This window comes from Orbicella faveolata, unplaced genomic scaffold (assembly GCF_042242905.1).
Source record: "Orbicella faveolata isolate gen_17 unplaced genomic scaffold, um_ofav_v1 contig_4, whole genome shotgun sequence".
Classification (NCBI taxonomy): domain Eukaryota; kingdom Metazoa; phylum Cnidaria; class Anthozoa; order Scleractinia; family Merulinidae; genus Orbicella; species Orbicella faveolata.
Genome location: NW_028301569.1, coordinates 5,167,056 through 5,184,676, shown reverse-complemented (window position 1 = coordinate 5,184,676; position 17,621 = coordinate 5,167,056). Strand labels below are relative to the sequence as shown.

The following is a 17,621-nucleotide window of genomic DNA, read 5'->3' as shown; positions in this document are numbered from 1 at the left end:
CCTGACTAGAATAATGGTGATTGTTAATAGGCATTGGTAAGTCATTGAATGATATGTTTATCTGAGTTCTTGACGGTCCCGTAATTGGTATGGCATGAAAAAAGAAATGACTAACTGAACTTTTTTTCGGGCTAAAAGAAAGAGCTGAAATAACGAGATCCAAAATGTCGGTGATCTGGCCTAGCGTATTAGTAATAGTAATTGGACCGAGAGGAGTACAATTCAGGGAGTAATCGCGCGAGCAATTTCAGAATCGGACGAGCACGAAGCGCGAGGCCGATTTGAAGTACGAGCACGATTACTCCCTGAATTGTTCGACACGAGGTCCAGTTACTAATTAATCATATCTATAACAAATTTCGGTTAAAAATGTCTTTTGAGAACTTCTTTTGAGCGAAAACGTCTGTAACTCTTCTCATAAGTTATGAAAACTGTAGGAAACAGTGCGAAGCAAGCCATTAAAGCAAGCATGATTGACGTGCGAATCACGTGGGTATCCAATTACAGGTATCCAATTACAAAAAAGTTCAAATTGGATACCTGTAATTGGACACCCACGTGATCGCGCGCCGATTACGTGACAAATAGGCGCTCGGAGAACCAATCACGATCGAGAATTTTGTTATAGATACGATTAATAGTGGTAATGGGACTGAGTGGAGTCCAATTCGGTCTGTAATCATACTCGTGATTAACAAAATCAGACGACCGCGAAGCGGGAGTCCGATTTCTTAATCACGAGTATGATTACAGATTGAATTGGACGACACGAAGCCCTGTTACCAATTAATCAAAACTATGACAAAATTCGAGAGACGAACAAACCATCGATTGAGCGCTGAGGGATTAAACATCGTTATGAATGCTGAAAAACACAGCAGTTTACTCAACAAAGTGCACTGCAACAGCGCGAGCAAAATGACGCGTAGTCCAATTACAAGCAGGACGTGTACACTGTCCAATTAATGCTCAAATCGGGCTGCCGATAGCCAATCACGCTCGAGAATTTTGTTATAGTTTTGATAAACATGGTAATCGTATCTATAACAAAATTGTCGATCGTAATTAGTTCTTTGCGCGCCTATTTGTCACGTAGTCGGCGCGCGATCACGTGGGTGTCCAATTGCAACTTTTTTAAAATTAGATACCTGTAATTGGATACCTAAGCAATTCGCACGTCAATTACGTGCACTTTACGGGCTTCCTTGTTAATGTTTAGCTCTACTAACGTTGTCAGTCAAAAGAAGTTCCCAAAAAAAATTTTAAATTCGAAATTCGTTAGAGATACGATTAATTAGTTATTGCACCTCATGTCGTACAGGGTAATCCTGCTTGTAATTTCAAATCGGCCTCGGGCGATTGCTTCTTGAATTGTACTCCACTCTGTCCAATTACTATTATTAATCGTAAGGCGGGGTTGTAATTGCGCTACCGGATGTGCACTTAAACCAGTATAAACACCGGAACACATAGGAACTCACCAGGTAATTCCTGGGTTTCACCCACGTGACCAATAGCTTAGCAACGGTTACTATCCGCCATCTTGGTGTCCCTCAAGCATAAACAAAGCATATCCAAAGGAGAGTTCATGTGAGAAAGAAGGGATGGTTTTATGCGTTGTTGTCGGCTGTTCGAGCAAAAGTGGAAATCGTTAAGGTTTAGGGGTTTTGCGTATACCTAAGATTAAGACAAATCAAGGGGAAGAACAGGAGGAACTCATTATTAGGAGGAGAAACGAGTGGATTCCTGCGGTGAGTCGCGGCGACGCTACAAACAAGAGAGTGCTAGAGAGTGAACGAGTTTGTAGCAAACACTTCGCTCTGAAACTACCGGAACAGAGCGGCTTTGGTCGATAAATTGGTCAGCAAAAGGATCAATTAAATTTAAAGCTACTGCTTTAATTTTGCACTGGTTGAGTTTGGCATAAAGCTGATCCATTTCCTCTTTCGAAGGTGCCGATGCGCGCTGTATTCGCTGAGGCGCCGGTTGATGCAGTCCCAGAACTAGAAGCTGCTGCATGCTTCGAGGCTTGCGGCTGTTGTAGATCCTCAATTTTCTGGTCGAACTTTTTTTTGAGCTTGTTAGCCGATAAAAAATCGATGTCCTTAGCCCTCGCATCCGGCACTTTATTGACATATTTCGGCAAAATCCATGAGCATTTTACCTGTGTGCAAGCCAGCTTGCTATGAATTCGTGTAGTTGCCTCTAAATAAAATAAAACACTCGCGATATATGAGCATGACTCAGCCAGTCCAGCTTTGCATCCCAACCAATGGGCTGACAAAATAGTCCCATCGTTTTCGGAAATGACGCAACTGTTCACTAAAGGATCATTCATACGCTGTGAATACCGAACACTTGCTCTCACGACATACTTGCCGGCGGTTACTTTGCCTACAACTGAGGTTTATTTAATTAAACGCCTTCAGACTCTTGGACGCCTTGAACTGCTTGTTGGTGTAGAAGCTGGTCTCAAGAACGAGGTAACTCAGCAAGCCCGAGACCACAGGAGGCAAGCATTCTGGACTGAACTGCTCGGCTGACCCCGGTGACCGAGATCTTTTGCGAATATCTTTCCTTTACTCGACTCTCTAAGCTTTTGGCATACTCAGAGAGCACTGGGATACCTTAAGATGAATGCCCGATACTTTTATCGTTTTTTTCTTTCTGGAAATTCATCTAGTTGTCGAAATAATAGAGCGATAATAGAGAAGCTTCACGGTAGAAATGGACTATTATTAGCATAAATTTGACACCCGACGGAGACCAACATGGCGGACACTGATTTGATCAAAGCTTGTGACGTCACGTGAAACCCAAGAATTCATGCCGGTCCCTTTCCACAGCCGTTAACCAGTTCCCCGTGGGGTACTCAACAATGTTAACAGTGGGAGGCTCTGCCCCATGGTCAAAACCCCTACCATTATTATCAAAAAAGGTAACCCTTTCATATACTGAGATAAAAAAAAAATGCATCTATCTTAAATAGCTACACTGACACTCTGCATCCCTTTTCTATACGCTTAGAATTGAGTAATGCGGGCTGTTTATACATATTAACTCGCGCAATCCATACTCTTTCATATTTATAGTTTATTATAGGCAGAGCCCACCCCCCGAAGTAAACAGTAATTCAGCCAACCAGTTAGTTATTAGAATACCCTTTTAGGCCCTTATCCAAGTTCTTTTTAGAACAAGCCCGGTTTTAGAAAGTCTAGAAATCTAGAAGGAGAGTCTAGAAATCAGTAGGTCAATCCTGTGCAACGGAATTCACTCCGGCAGAGAGCTCAAGTGGTTTTACCCGAAGAATTTTTATCGACTACTAGCCAGACTGCGAGCAGGCTCTTTGTCTTCCTAGCGTGCGACGCAAAGACACGAATTCAAAGCAAAAGAGCAATGATCGAGCGGCGAGAAGCGCATGCGCGAAAAGAAGGAAAAAAGGAAGGGACTCTTAAGGCATTGTCGATCTTTTCAATCCGCCTCCTTTGACACCCATTTGCTTAATAATTCCTCCCAGTTTGCAAAATAATATCATTGTTGCTCTTAAATCGATATAATGCCAGGTTTTGTAAGCTAACTCGAATGCCGATATGATTTCTTGGGCGAAGACAAAGCTTTGGTAAATAATTAAATTATTTAGGAAATAAAAAACATGTACTGTGTTTCTATCGACGAGTGGAAGTTTGGGAGAACGAAAAATGTTGTGGGAACACGAGCCGCAGGTACATGTACAGCTTTTTCGAGTTCTCCCAAACCTTCACGAGTATTTCTATAACTCGATAGAAACACGGAGAACATGTTTTCCCCTTCTTTTAGAAAACACCGCGACGAAAAAAAGGAAAACAACTTTTTAAATTTGATTATCGAACTGTAAATTCTCTTTGCTCGCGCGATTATTACGTAAACAACTCGTGCTAGTTCTGTGTTTCTATCGAGTTTGGAAACACTATTTTTAACCAATCAGCGCGCGTATTTTCTTAGGATTGTTTTCTAAAAGACTATTTCGAGCGGGTTTTCATTGAGTGTCGTTAAACCAAAACTTAAGTAATCATTCTAGCCAATCATCGAAGATACAGACAATCTTGTGAAAAAAATCAAAACTAGAAGCAGTTACACGTATCTCATGTAAAGCACGGGAAAACCAGTGCGTGCGAGTCATGATTAGAATTAGATTTACCTCTGATTGGATGAAAAAGTGGCGCGAGTATTTTAAGCCAATCGTGTAGTGTAGTTGATGCAAAACCAATGACTTTTGGCTCTCCAGTGAAAACGGCTCTTTTAAAACCAGTCATGATCAGCAGCACGACATAAACATCCCTCCCATTTAAAAGCAATGATATAACTTCTTGTTGCTCGGGTGGCTTGTGGTTTCCAGCCTAGCATTTCCCTTCGTGCCAGCTCCTCGCGATCCAGAAGGCGCTTTTTACATCCACAAATCAGATAAATTCGCTGTCAGATTGATAGGCGATCAACCAAGGAGTATTCCTCGTTTCTCAATGAACGAGAATTTCATTAATTTCAATTCCGTAGCCAAAGAACATATTACAGTCCCTTCTCCATATCAACTGATATTTTTTCCTGTCTTGCCTCATTGCCTTTTCGTTTCTTCCCTTACATTTCAGAGGATTTCAGAAACGAAAACCGATTGCTCGTACCACAGAGTTCAGACGCCCAGCCTTTTTGCGAATATACTTGCCATTCAAGAATTGAGGACTGCACAGACAGTCATCAACGAATCCATTAAGTGAACGTACACTGACAAGAAAACATCTTCACGAGGAACTGCCAACGACGACGAATCCACGTAACCTTTCTTGCAAGGTATTTTGACCTAATATAGTACTTCAAAATATCTCACTATTGCTTCTCTTTCCATCATTCAGGCTTCAACCTACTCGATTCGAAGGTTCCCTTCGGTCGTTTTATCTATTTTGAACGTCACTCAGGGGAACCGTGCTATTGGCTTCATCAGAATATCCTCGCTTATTCACCAAACTGCCTTCCCTTTTTCTTCAGTTCTCTTCAAAACTTTCTCAATGCGAAATATTTACCGCGAAGAATTCTGAAGCTCTCGCTCATTTAATGATGCTTTTATCTTTTCTTTATTTAAGTCTTAATTTTTATGTGACTTCATTCGCGTTTTGACTTTTATCATCAACAAAAATTTATCGGGTGTAGTTGGCATAGCCTTTGTGAAACGTCTTACTCTTGAACCTTGAAATTCTGATTTTTGGTCACCAACTTTGAATTTTAGATTCCTTGTTTCACCGCCGTTCGCATCTCAAGCCGATTAAAAAACGCAAAGTTGTTTTCGAATTCAATATTTTTATCTCTCTCTTCGACGGGTGACATTTTCGTGATCTGTGCCCTGCGGGCATGATTATTCATACAGTGGAACCCTGTTAATACGACCACCCTCGGGCCACGAAAAAATTGGTAGCATCAACGGAGTGGTCGAATTAAAGGGTTTCTTTAAATAAAGAAATGACGGACTGAGTTTTTTTTTTGGAGGGGGGGGGGGGGGGGGCAGAATAAAGTGGCCGTAATAACGAGGTGGTCGTATCAACGGGTTGGTCGTAAGGCGGGGTTCCACTGTACAACAGTTTAATTTGCTAAAACCTGTTGTCCTTGAGTTAAATTCGAAGCGAAAAATATTTTTAAGCTGTTCTTTCGTTCAGTTCCATCTTTCTACAATCGCGGATTTTTCTTCATTTTCTGCCGTGTAAATTCTTGTCCCAAGTTTCAAGAACTGAATGAACATTTTGCTGACAATCCTGATTTGAATCATGTTTCAACCCCCTCGGTGCGCATAATACTTCCTGTTTTTCCGTCGACAACTGTATATGTTTTTTTTTTTTTTTTTTTCAATTTCCCCCATCACGATTCTCCGGTGAATGAAATCTCTTCTGTCAAGTGTTTTAAGTTCATTTACCGAGTGTCGTATTGAACCAAAACCAAACCAATTATTTGCCGATTAGACTGCTCAGCCATTCTCAAACCGTAGTAAATTAAAACCAAAACCAAAGAAATTGTCTAATTACTTTCGACGCGAAATTGAAAACCTCTTAATCTATGGTTTAAAGGCTTTAATGTATGCGAATTTATGTGTGCAAGCTTCCTTTAATTAGAAAACGTTGTCAGACCTCGCCATTTTTTTTGTTAATTGTGTCGCAAACGGGATGTTCATTACTGTATTTGGTTTGTTTTGTAGTTTAGAACACCTCACTGCTAGGCCAGAGACCGCAAAAAAGATTTCTTAATGGAAATGTTATTGACTGGAATCGATGGCTTAATTAATTCTTTAACTCTTTTTTCTTTAAATTATTATGCGCCGGCGACGATGACCTAACGTGTGCTATTTAACAATTATTCACCGAAGGCGAGGTGAACATTGGTGAATTTTCACCTAGACGAAGTCGAGGTGAATATGTACCAACGTTCACTGAGCCTGAGGCGAATAATTGTTTTAGTATAATTGTCAGAGGTGAAACACAGAATAACGACTAAAAGAGACTGTTCGTTTGCATAAACGCCTGCAGTCGTAGTTTTAAAGCTTATCTGTTGTGAATCAATTTACACATCAAGTTGGCCAGTAAAAAAAACAAGCGAAACACAACGAAAAATAAATTCATCCCGTACCTTTGTTTTATCGTTGCTGACCTCATAACACTGAGCTGTCCTCATCGTCTACAAATGAGTAGCTTTAGTTTGAGGAAAAATAAATTTCGGTCAATCGATCTGACCTGCTGGCGATCAACGTAACCACTGCGTTGGCGATTCTTAAATTCCTTGAATACGAGTTCTTGAAAGAAATTTTGGTCCAAGGGCGACAGCAGTCATTTTGAAAATTCTCCATCCTTCCAAGTATCCTGGACTTGGAGTAATGTAATTGGAATAAATAAAAATTTGATTCAGCAACTGTCCGCCATGTTTATTTACTTGCCGAGATGGCAAACAAGTGCCGAGTTCAGTAACCAAGCCTCGAAAATGTTATATGTTATATTTTTCAGTCCGTGTTTACATAACCTCATCTAAACACTTGGGGGTCTGGGAGAATTCTAGAAAGTAATTCAAACCCTCGACTACGTCTCGGGTTTGCATAGCTGTCTCGAATTTGCCCAACTCCGGCCCTCCTTGTGTTTAGTTGAGGCTATGAAAACACAGAAAGAGTGCTCTATTGCTTAAACAATAGAACTTTTATAGTTAATCAAGTATCCTGTATTATATTCTGAGGAACTACTCTTTCAAAAGAGGTACAATTTGACAGATAACATCTAAACTGAGCTTGCCGCTTTCGAGCAAGTTTTTAGTTTTTACCAGTGGTGATGTTAGAAGGTCCATTTACTTATTTTAGAGTCCGCGTTAGATTCCGTTAAAGCAAAGAAAGGAAATTTTAGCTCACATGGAACTTTAGGCAAAACTGGACGAGTTATTAATTAACACGAGAAATCAATGACATGATTTTCACCTGCGGTCAAAAAATTGTGTTATATGAAGAAGCGATGTGGTTTTTAGAGAGTCAAGTGGTTTTGAGAAACAGTACGCGATGTTTCAACTCAGGGTACCTGCGGCTGGCTCAGTTTTCGTAATATCGTCGAACTGATAAAATAAGGCTCATTATTAAACTCTGGTCCTCGAATCTCTAGACTTCCTGGTTCACTTAATCTTGTTTATCAGCCGTTATACACATCCCAATTAACTCCGCTAAGTAGGGTTCGATACGAAAAGAGTCGAGACTGTTTCAGAATTAAATTACAATGCGTTCAAGATGATCTGATATGTTCGTGACAATAAGTTCATTGCATTTGCTATTGCACTTTCAGTTATGGCAAGTTTAAATAGTAGTTTTACTCGTAACTACAGCAGAAAAAAAGAACTGTATCCTTTGATATGATATCTTTTTTCAATAGAATATCCAAAATTAAAGGCACTGGCAACTAACATTGAAAGCCTATTTTTACCGCAATTTTTTTTTCGGGGACCGTTAACGACAATCGTTACGAGCAACAAGAAAAGATATGATTCCAAAGGATGCGGTCCAGTTTTCATTTTGGTTTCGAAAAAAAAGAAAACGTCAGCTTGAGAGCACGAGGATGCGCAGATAAACCAGCCACCGGTCAATGAAATAACTCAAAGCGGTTCTTTAATATCCTAACTCAATTAACCACCGAAGGTCGACTTACATTTCTACTCAGTAGTATTCTAAGCACCAGATACGATTCACTGTAGCACGCCTTACTTTAACGGAGCAATTTTCGTTCTTAATTCTGAGAAGTATCCGCTCTATCTTAAGTTCAGGCTCGCATTAGACTCCCGTCATTTGTAGAGGAACCCTTTATCGACCAAGAGGGAACAAGGAAGTTAATGGAGAGAGTACGTTTTATGTATATGTTGCGGTTCAATGTAAGTTTCCTTTGTTTCATATACATTATAATTAGCATACATCGGAAACAAAGCAAAGTGCAAAATTATAGTTTGCCGGTTTACGAGAATCGCGTGATCCAAAATAATTCAACTAAGATCGACCGGGCGTTAGTTTGGAACCTATAAATGAGAAGGTTGAGTTCTGAAACTGGACTGGAAGTCTTCAGGTACGCAGTCTGATTAAGTCTGATTCTTTTTTATTAAGTTGATTGCAGTTAGTTTTTAATGGTGATAACGGGTTTCTCTGAACTGATTCTGCGATTGAGTTTGATTTCGCTTAGGGCTCGGCACCTCCGGTGTTTAGGAGGATTCGGGTTTTCCCACAAGTCCTTTCAAACACTGTTTTAATTCACTAACTTGACCAACCGGCCAAGAGCTGTCGTAGGTCGACCTCTTACAAGTCTACTTGAACACAAATAGTTTTTTCTGTTGCAAGCTTTTCAACTGAGGGAGTAATTTCATTCCCTTTCCAGGATATTAATTCTATCTTAATGAGTTCGAGTTAGGTTTCTGCCGAGGTGCCTCTCCACGAGTGGTCTCAAATTAAATAAAAAATTTTAAAGTGATCACGAACTGTTAACGTGATTTTCTATCACAAAATGGTGTCGCGTTTTTTTTCCGTTTAGGCTTCTCAAAGAATGGTTAAAGATGATTTTTCAGTTCGTACTGCGCAGTCTCAGTATCCCAATGTTTGTGAGTCTCACTCGGTGGAATACGAATCACTGTTATTCGTTACGAACCGCTTACCTTATCTTTGAGGCCTTTTAAATTCTTTTTCCAGCAGCTTCTTTGATTTTTACAGCTCAGTATGAATTCGTTTTATCAAGCGATGTCAGGAAGAATGAAGCATAAAGCTTCGCATCCAGGTGGGGTTGACATGAAAAGTTTAATTCACTTCATGTAACTGGTAGCGAAATGTTACATTTTGTGACGTCTTACATCAATCAAATAAAAAAAAACCTAAACAAACTCCCGAGAGTGCGCAGTACTGACTGGAAATCATCTTTAAATCGCGATACAAAACTAAATGCCATTTAAGTTTGAGACAGCATTACCGCATTATATAGGTGGCGTTGAAAGAAAATATATTTTTGTATTAATGGGCAGCTGCGGTTGGTGCAGTTTTAGAAACATCGTCCATTGAAAAAAGTCCATTATTGCTTTCAGGCCTTGTTGAAATTAATACAGCTTTTAAAATCTGTCAACTACGCTTATACACTTCACCTGCATAACAGAAATCCAAATGCAATGGCACAAATACGACCTTTAGACTTCTAGTGCAAATATTAATTGCATGTTTTAGTCCTATGCAGAGCCCAATTCAAATTGGACTGAGGCTTCGCGGTCGGTCTAATTTATTAATCACTCGTATGATACAGACTGAATTCAGAGACTCCACTTAGTTCTATTACCATCACTTATCACCATGTTCTAAATATGTTTCACTGATCTGAGAAAAACTGGAATAGTATTCAAAATAAAGCATATTTTATAAAGATTTAAAACTTCCTATGGTTTTTTTTTTTTTTTTTTTTTTTTTTTGTAACGTTTTCTTAATTGAGTACACATAAAATTCTGTAAAAAACTTCAGTTTTTTTTTTTTTTTTTTAACGAAAATGAACTTAAGGTATTGAAGTTTTATTCTGAGAGTTTCTGTTACTGTAAGATATTTTGAGAAGGATTTGTCCAATTGAGTTGAAATTTTCAGGATTTGTTGTTCTAAGTACGTTTTGTGTTTTAAACATAGAACGTTTCCATCCAGTGTATTTTGTCGAAGTTATTCATTGAAACGTATGCTGGTCTATGCCGGATATTCCGTATCAGATTTGACTCAAAGGTCACCATTTCATGTGTTTTTAACTTTTCAAAAATCTCCATGCTTAAAACAATAAGCTATTTGCCTTCTTTTAAAAAAGTCAAAAAAATACTTATTTTGTTCAGTTCTTGCAGGAATTACCTTTTCTCAAAAAAGTACGCCCTTGAATACCCGATTGCAGATTGAATTAGCTGGTGTTAGGTTACAATACAGTTCTAGGGTGCAATTTTTTTTTTCATAATCTTTGGTCTTCAATCTTTCTAAAAATGAATACTTTGCTATGGTTTGGAATTAAATCTTAGCCAGGATAAATAAATAAAAAAAAAAAATTGAACAAAATGGTGTGTTTTCTTGTGCACCCCCGCCTTTTAAATTAGTCCGATCTTTATCTTTCTGTGGTTAAAATAGTTGAAAAAGTATAGTAGTGTTTCTGCCGCCAGTGTAAAAGCTATAACTTTTCTTTATCCAGTTTAGCTTTTACTTTTACACATGTTTCGGTGCTGTTGCAAAGCTGACTTAACTGCCATTCCACATGTTTTGCTTTAGTGGTTGAGAATACTGTTATCTGAAAACAATGGCGGAAGGAAGTACGAACTTCATGAAAAAATTGTTAACGACAGGAATTATAGGTACAGATTGGCCTAAAACAGCATATCTCATCGTCGTCATCAAGAACATGAGTGGAAAGGTAATCTGGAAGAAAAATTACCGAACATTACCACGCCAGGATTCCTCTAACCAACACCATACAGAAAGCCAAATGCTTAAAGACCAAGAATTTAAAAACTTTATAGAGAAACTATATAGTTCAGATGAAACTAAAGAGGTCGACTCTATTCTTACGAGTAATTACTCGCCATGCAAAGAATGTGCAGACGACTTGATAAAATTTTATGAAGATAAAGAAAGCCCAGTACGGAAACTTACCATCCGATTTGCACATCCTTATCAAACAAAGAAAGACAAACAACGTCATCTTGATGGCCTCAAGGATCTACACAGAGTAGGGATCACTTTAGAGGCTATGACTGAGGAGTCCTGGCGTGACACGATGATGATTGACAAGTCCTGGTTTGACGCGATGACGGATGCGAAGTCCTCGTTTGAGGAGATGATGAATGAGGAGCACTGGTTTGACAAGGTGATGAAACTGTTTCGTTTGGATCCTGATAGCGTTAGGAAAAGAGATGTCGCTACGGGAGGAAAACTGGCAACATTGTTAGTAAAGACTCCAAGGCTGAAGGACTTGTCGACAGATTCAAAACTCTGAGAGTGCGAAGTGCTTCTGACTGATAAATCTATAGTTAATGGTGAAGAGCCAAAGTAGGACTTTGGGATAGCGCATTAATTTAGCTGTTAGGTTTTATTACACGAGTGGATTATTAGTGAAATGTGTGTTGGACCAGATTGTCCATACCCCCGGAACTTATACCGCTTCTTTAGCATGACACGATTACCAGTATCTTTTGAAGGGATGCTGGTCACCCTCTACCTAGCATTAAACTAACACTAAAAGTAGTTAAACATCTGGGTGGAGAGAGGCACTGTGACAACACACAGTGACCCCGGCTACCTGGGTTTGAACCCAGGGCGCTCGATTCAGAGTCCGATGCGCTAACCATTGAGGGTCTGGTGTTATGAAGAGCAGACGTGAATATTTAAGTTTCTAGAAAATTCTAGAATGTCAAGTCACGCAATGTTTGTGCCAGAATCTTCTACTGTCACGCTATGGAACAGTTTAGAGCAATCTATTGAATGATGTAATTATGATGTAATGTTACATAAATAGAAGCTCCAGGAATGTTCTAGAATGTTACTAACAGCTATGTAGTATAGATTGCTACGTTAGTTGTTCTCGGCAGAGACCGAGAGAAGAAGCTATAAAGTCCCCGTTAGTAGTTCTCGGCAGAGACCGAGAGAAGAAGCTATAGAGTTCCCGTTAGTTGTCTCGGCAGAGACCGAGTGGAAAAGCTTTAGAGTGCTATTGTTATTGTCAAAGCCATTGAGGAACTTTGTTCAAGGTCAAGTGGACCGTAAGGAGATTTCTTTGGTGACACCGAGATTTGTTGTGAGTTCGTGTCAGTGGTGACTAAAGTTTAGCATTAGGCTTAACTTAGTTTGGTAGTAGATTGTATTGTTCAGAAATCGCTCCTTTGTAGCTAAGATTACATTACATATTGTTAAAGAAATAAGTCGTTGGGTTCATAGAAGAGTTTCGTAGTGTATCTTTCTGTCGGTCAAGCGATACCGTAACACTGGATGGGGCTTAACTGAGCTGAAAAAAAGATCAGAATTTAAATTGTCAGCTGTGAAATGACGTGTGTTGGTTTCAACTGCTAGCTGAGATCCGAGGTCTGCAAGATTTACCTATCGGCTGAGAGCTTGGCTGCAATGTGAATTGATTGTTGAAAAATGAATGAAATCTTAACCGGTAGCAGTGAGATCGCTGAAAATTTAACTGTAGCAGACTTTCCATCACCCCTTCCTGACCATCACTATATCAGTTAACCGAGTATCTCGCGTCTTGGCGTCTTTTGCATAAAGTCCAAATGATAAAAGGACACTACAAAAACTGTATGACATGATATTTTCTGGAAACGTCCTATATCAATTAATTGCAAAGACTTATGGTCTTATGGACTTCTGTTTTAATATTTTATTTATTTTATTCTATTTTTATTTGTCATAAAAAAGACACAAAGAAATTATAATTGTTAGTATGCAAGAAATAGACAAAAGAAATGACGAGGGAACCTAATAAAAACCACGGGGCTTGTAAACTTAGCTTCCCTCCCAAGAAATACACGATGACTAAAGCTGTACATTATTATTATAGTAAATGACATATTGACAAGCCGTATTTTACGCTTAACAGAATTAGTAATTGCTGATAATAGATGTTTTATGTTTTTTCCTAAAAGATGCAAGAGATGAATAGCCAATAGATAGATAGACAATAGATAGATGCGGTTTTTTTTTTTTTCGATCTAGTATGAACTAAATAATTTATTTACTTACAAATTTGTAAGGAGGAAATATTTTTAACGTTGTTGGGGCTAAGTTAATTGGGGCGTAAAGGACCATGTAGAAAAATGTTCTGAGTGAATGTCCTTATTTTAAAAAGTAATATAAAGCCAAGAGACAATGATGGCAAAATGTCAGCCAGCCCCTTAATAACAATCATCTGTTCTTTTCGTGTCGGTATTATATTATTTTGCTATCTTAAACAATTACATTACGAGCCTGAGATTTCTATCGCGTGATATTTGACTAGACCGCAGTCCGAATCAACTATTACGCAAATAAATCGAGAGCAAATAATATAATTGTTTAAGTATAAACCTACTGGTCGTTCAAAACGTTATACAAATCCCTTCACAGACACTGCGAAAACGAAAAGAAACGGCCATCCATCGTGTTATTCACAACCGCACACTACTACGCTACTCACCATCTACAACAGAATAGATGGTGAGTAGTGTACGTAGGCAATCACTGAGAGAACGCCATTCGTGGTAGAACGCTAGTAGATTTATACTGATATGTAATAGAATATCAATAAGTTTAATATAATTATTTTTCATGTGTGATGATTAATTTAAGTAACACAATTTTATTCACTTGACGAGTAAGCTGTCCAATTAAATAAGTACGTTTGCCTTAAACAACTGCGAGAACCTCGTGTCTGTTTTTATAAGAGGGTCCAACAAATTTGATGTCTGTTTCCAAGCGGAAGTTTTGAACAGGACTGACAAACGCAGGGGTACCCAAAAATTAACCTCATCCCAACTCGCAAAATGCATTTTTTTTTTTTTTTTTTTTTTTTTTTTTTTTTTTTTTTTTTTTGCAGGAATTAGTCGCTCACTGATTGAAACGCGTACGATTCCTTTTCCTAAGCGAACTGCTAATATCTAATGCAGGAAGTCAGCTCTGCGAATCAACCTTCCTACCTCCCCTCCCCCCCCCCCCCCCACTTCCCTTTCCATCTCGCCGCACTGAAGGTGTCTCACCTGCGACCACACCCAGCTACCCAATTGGTGAGTGTAGTGTGTGGTAAATTTCAGTCCGCTGGTTGGAATTTTGGAACTTCCCGGCAAAAGGGAAATTTAGACATGTTTCACCTTAGCCTGTGTAAAGCCGCCTGCTCTGCTCCAGAAAAATCGGAAGGGAGCGTCTTTGCTCCGATTTTCTCGATGAGAGTGGGTGGGTCATTATATAGGCTAGTTTCTCCTGGGAGAAAGGAAACGATTAAAATTTGCCAGCAACTAGAAAATGGTTTAGAAATGTTTATTTAATCGTTACTTTATACTGAGCCATACTGTTTCCGATGAATTTTGACAAAATGGCTCGTTGTGTGGCCCTGGTTATAAACGAACAATAGTACATGATAAATTGAGATTACCCGTAGCATAGTTTGACCCATGGTGTCCAGCAGCTACTGCAGTTGCTATTATTTCTAAGTGAACGGAACTCGGAAATCCGCCTTTCAGATACTCTTATTAATTCATTATTTCATTGGGTTTACTGTGAATTTCGTTGCAGGGTTTTGAGTGTCTCAAAAACAACGTCATTTACTAGTTGATTCCCTTTTCTTATTTCTAAAGAGCGTATTAAATGTGTTTTACATTCGGCGGAACTAGACTTTAAGTGACAGTGACAAAGAATGTATATAGTAATAGATGTCCAACAGTAGCAATTAAATGTAGACGTGATGATAGATGGGAATGCAGCCATAACACTACTGGAATAGAGACCTGAAAACATTTTCAGGCTATGAACGGGATTCGAACCCACGACCTTTGCGTTACCGGTGCAAAAAATGAAAATTGGGGGGTTCTTTTTTCCAGTAGCGTTATGGCTGTATTCGCATGTATCATCATGTCTACATTTAATTGCTACTGTTGGACAGCTATTACTATGGAATTCACATACTTGAGCCGAGTATTACGTTCACTGAACGTAAAGGGTCAACCCACACATGTCCGCTTTCATGTGGCTTTGATAGCTCAGTTAGGAGAGCATTGCACCGGTAGCGCAAAAATTGTGGGTCCGAATCCCGTTCATAGCCTGAAAATGTTTTCAGGTCTTTTTTACAGTAGCGTTATGGTTGCATTCGCATCCATTTATATCTTTTGTTGCATTCGCATCCATCCATATCTTTTGTTATAAGCGTATGTTAGGTTTGACAGTGGCAATGTATTCATCCCAGCTCTCAGACTTTTAAATTTTGTTTTAAGTTCTATTCATACCCTGAACGTCTGCAAATCTTGATATCAACTTAGCCCCGGAAGATGAGAGAACCTGGGAATGAGGTTGTCTTGATATCACCTCCAGGCCCCAGAGGTTGGCACGCCTGCTTGCATTTTTGTTGAGAAATAAGTTCCCATTTTTTTCACTGGTTTCGGGGGTTTTTGTTTCAGGCTGTTGCACAAGCTTTATAGCCTAAGTGGTAGTTATTTTGTTGTGTACTTAGTAAATAGTATCTCATTTGAGCTATGTAACGCTACACTGGTGGTACAATCAAGCTCAGAGTTCGAGCTGCACACCCATCCCTCATCTGAATATATGATACGAAGCATGAATATAAATAGGAATTGAACAATCACAGCTAGTAAGAAACCCCAGTAAAAAAAAAAACTCGAACTTTTAGCCCAATTGTAAAATAGAAGACTTCAAGCTAGATCCCAAGTTTCACCATACTTATTCTAATTAATTAACTATTTCTCAAGTCAGTATTTTACTTGTAATACCGTCATTAAAATGGCCAACAGTAAAGTCTGCATTCGAGCCCAGTGGTCCACCAGGCCAAAGCTTATCCCGTTTTTTTGAAGCATGAAGCGACTAGGAGTATTTCTAGTCCCCCCTGGATGGGATGCTAGCCAATCGTAGGGTTACCCCCTGCATTGAATTCGCCCGTATCCATTTGTACACCTGGGTGGAGAGAGGCACTGTGAGACTGAAAGTGTCTTACTCGAGAGCACAACGCAATGTCCCAAGCAAGGGCTCGTACCCAGACCGTTCGATGCGGAGTTGAGTGCACTAACCACGAGGCCACCGTGCCTCCCATAAAAGCCAACAGTAATATCGCCTTATACATGTAACCTAGCGCTTACTATGAAAAACAAGCTCATCAAACTCCCAGATAGTTTAGCTTGTGCCGGAGTTAAGGAAACCTTAAGTGTAAGGGTGTAAAGCCTACATCCTCAGATTACTGGCGCTTATATTACAAAGGCGACAATGGCATAGGGTGCTAACCCTGTAGCTACCAAGAGTGAGCCTAGAGTATTAGCAGCCACGGAAAGCTGTTTCGACCTTGCTAGGCCTCGTCAGTATGGCGTAGCTAATACTTGGGCTCGAGGTATTTGGTTTCACCTCTGCAAAAAAAAAAAAAAAAACATAACGCGATTTTATAAGCAATCTTCGAAAACTTTTAAATGTGCCGCAATCTTTGCTCGCTATTTACCTTAGTCCGTCTGTCCATAAACACGCGCATTAAGAACTTGGCCCGTTGAATATCCAGCCATCTTGATTGAACAAGCTTTGTCAATAACCCATATGTATATATACAAAAAAAAAAAAGAGTTTTGTTCGATTAATTCACGAATGCTTTTCTCATGACTTCTTTGGGTGATGTGAAAAAAAAAAAAAAAAACATAAAAAAAAATAAATAAATAAAATTAGGTTATGGACACTTAAAAACCTTTTTTACTTCCCGATCGAATAAAAACGACAAAACCTTTTTAAGTACACAGAGCCGACGTTTCTTAGGCATTTTAATAAGGCAATTAAAACTGGTTCAATTTCTCGATCCAAACAAAGCTATTCAACTAAGTGAACGAGGCAGGAGTTTCTTGGGAATTTCAATATAAGTCAGCTTTAACTGTTTTGTTTATAGCAATCATTGACGACAGATGGAATTTTTTAAGACAAAAAGTTCTCACTTAATGAAAAAACTTCCGATCGACGAAAAACACATTCTTTACGGAATGGAAATCTTTCCACATACACTAATCGAAATTTCTCGTAATTTCTAGTTGAGACCATGGATAAAAAGGTGTGACTTCGCCGAGCCGTAAGTTTCCGGCTGAGCTCAGCGTTTTAATATTCACTAAATACCTCAGTGCATTTGTGAATATACCTCTTTGTTGTTGAGCGTTTAAAACAAGCAATATTATCCAGGTCTTTACGTTGCTCGTAATTTTACAAGTCTTGTTCAGTCTCGTTCGCTATTTCATTTTCCTCCATGTCCCAGCTGTTTCAACACCTCGCTTGTGAGAATTAATCCTAACAGGGCCTCGTTAATGCCAAACAGTCAAATATTTATTTCTATATTGTTTTTATCGTTTGCTTTGCTGCCATTTTCTAAATAGTTCAGTAAAAA

General features: G+C 39.1%; 1 protein-coding gene and 1 pseudogene across 1 annotated transcript; one reads left to right on the top strand and one right to left on the bottom strand.

The window, feature by feature from the left end:
• Positions 1 to 2,003: 2,003 nt before the first annotated feature.
• LOC149101165 (uncharacterized) lies at positions 2,004 to 2,973 on the bottom strand (annotated as a pseudogene).
• A 7,768-nt stretch (positions 2,974 to 10,741) lies between these two features.
• On the top strand, positions 10,742 to 13,908 carry LOC149101164 (uncharacterized). Its single transcript, XM_089276504.1, has one exon. The coding sequence runs from the start codon at positions 10,815 to 10,817 to the stop codon at positions 11,508 to 11,510; it is 696 nt and encodes a 231-aa protein (XP_089132630.1). The 5' UTR covers positions 10,742 to 10,814; the 3' UTR covers positions 11,511 to 13,908.
• Positions 13,909 to 17,621: the final 3,713 nt, after the last annotated feature.

Coding starts and splice junctions, on each gene's coding strand:
- LOC149101164 (XM_089276504.1), top strand. CDS start 10,815: ATGGCGGAAGGAAGTACGAACTTCATGAAAAAATTGTTAACGACAGGA.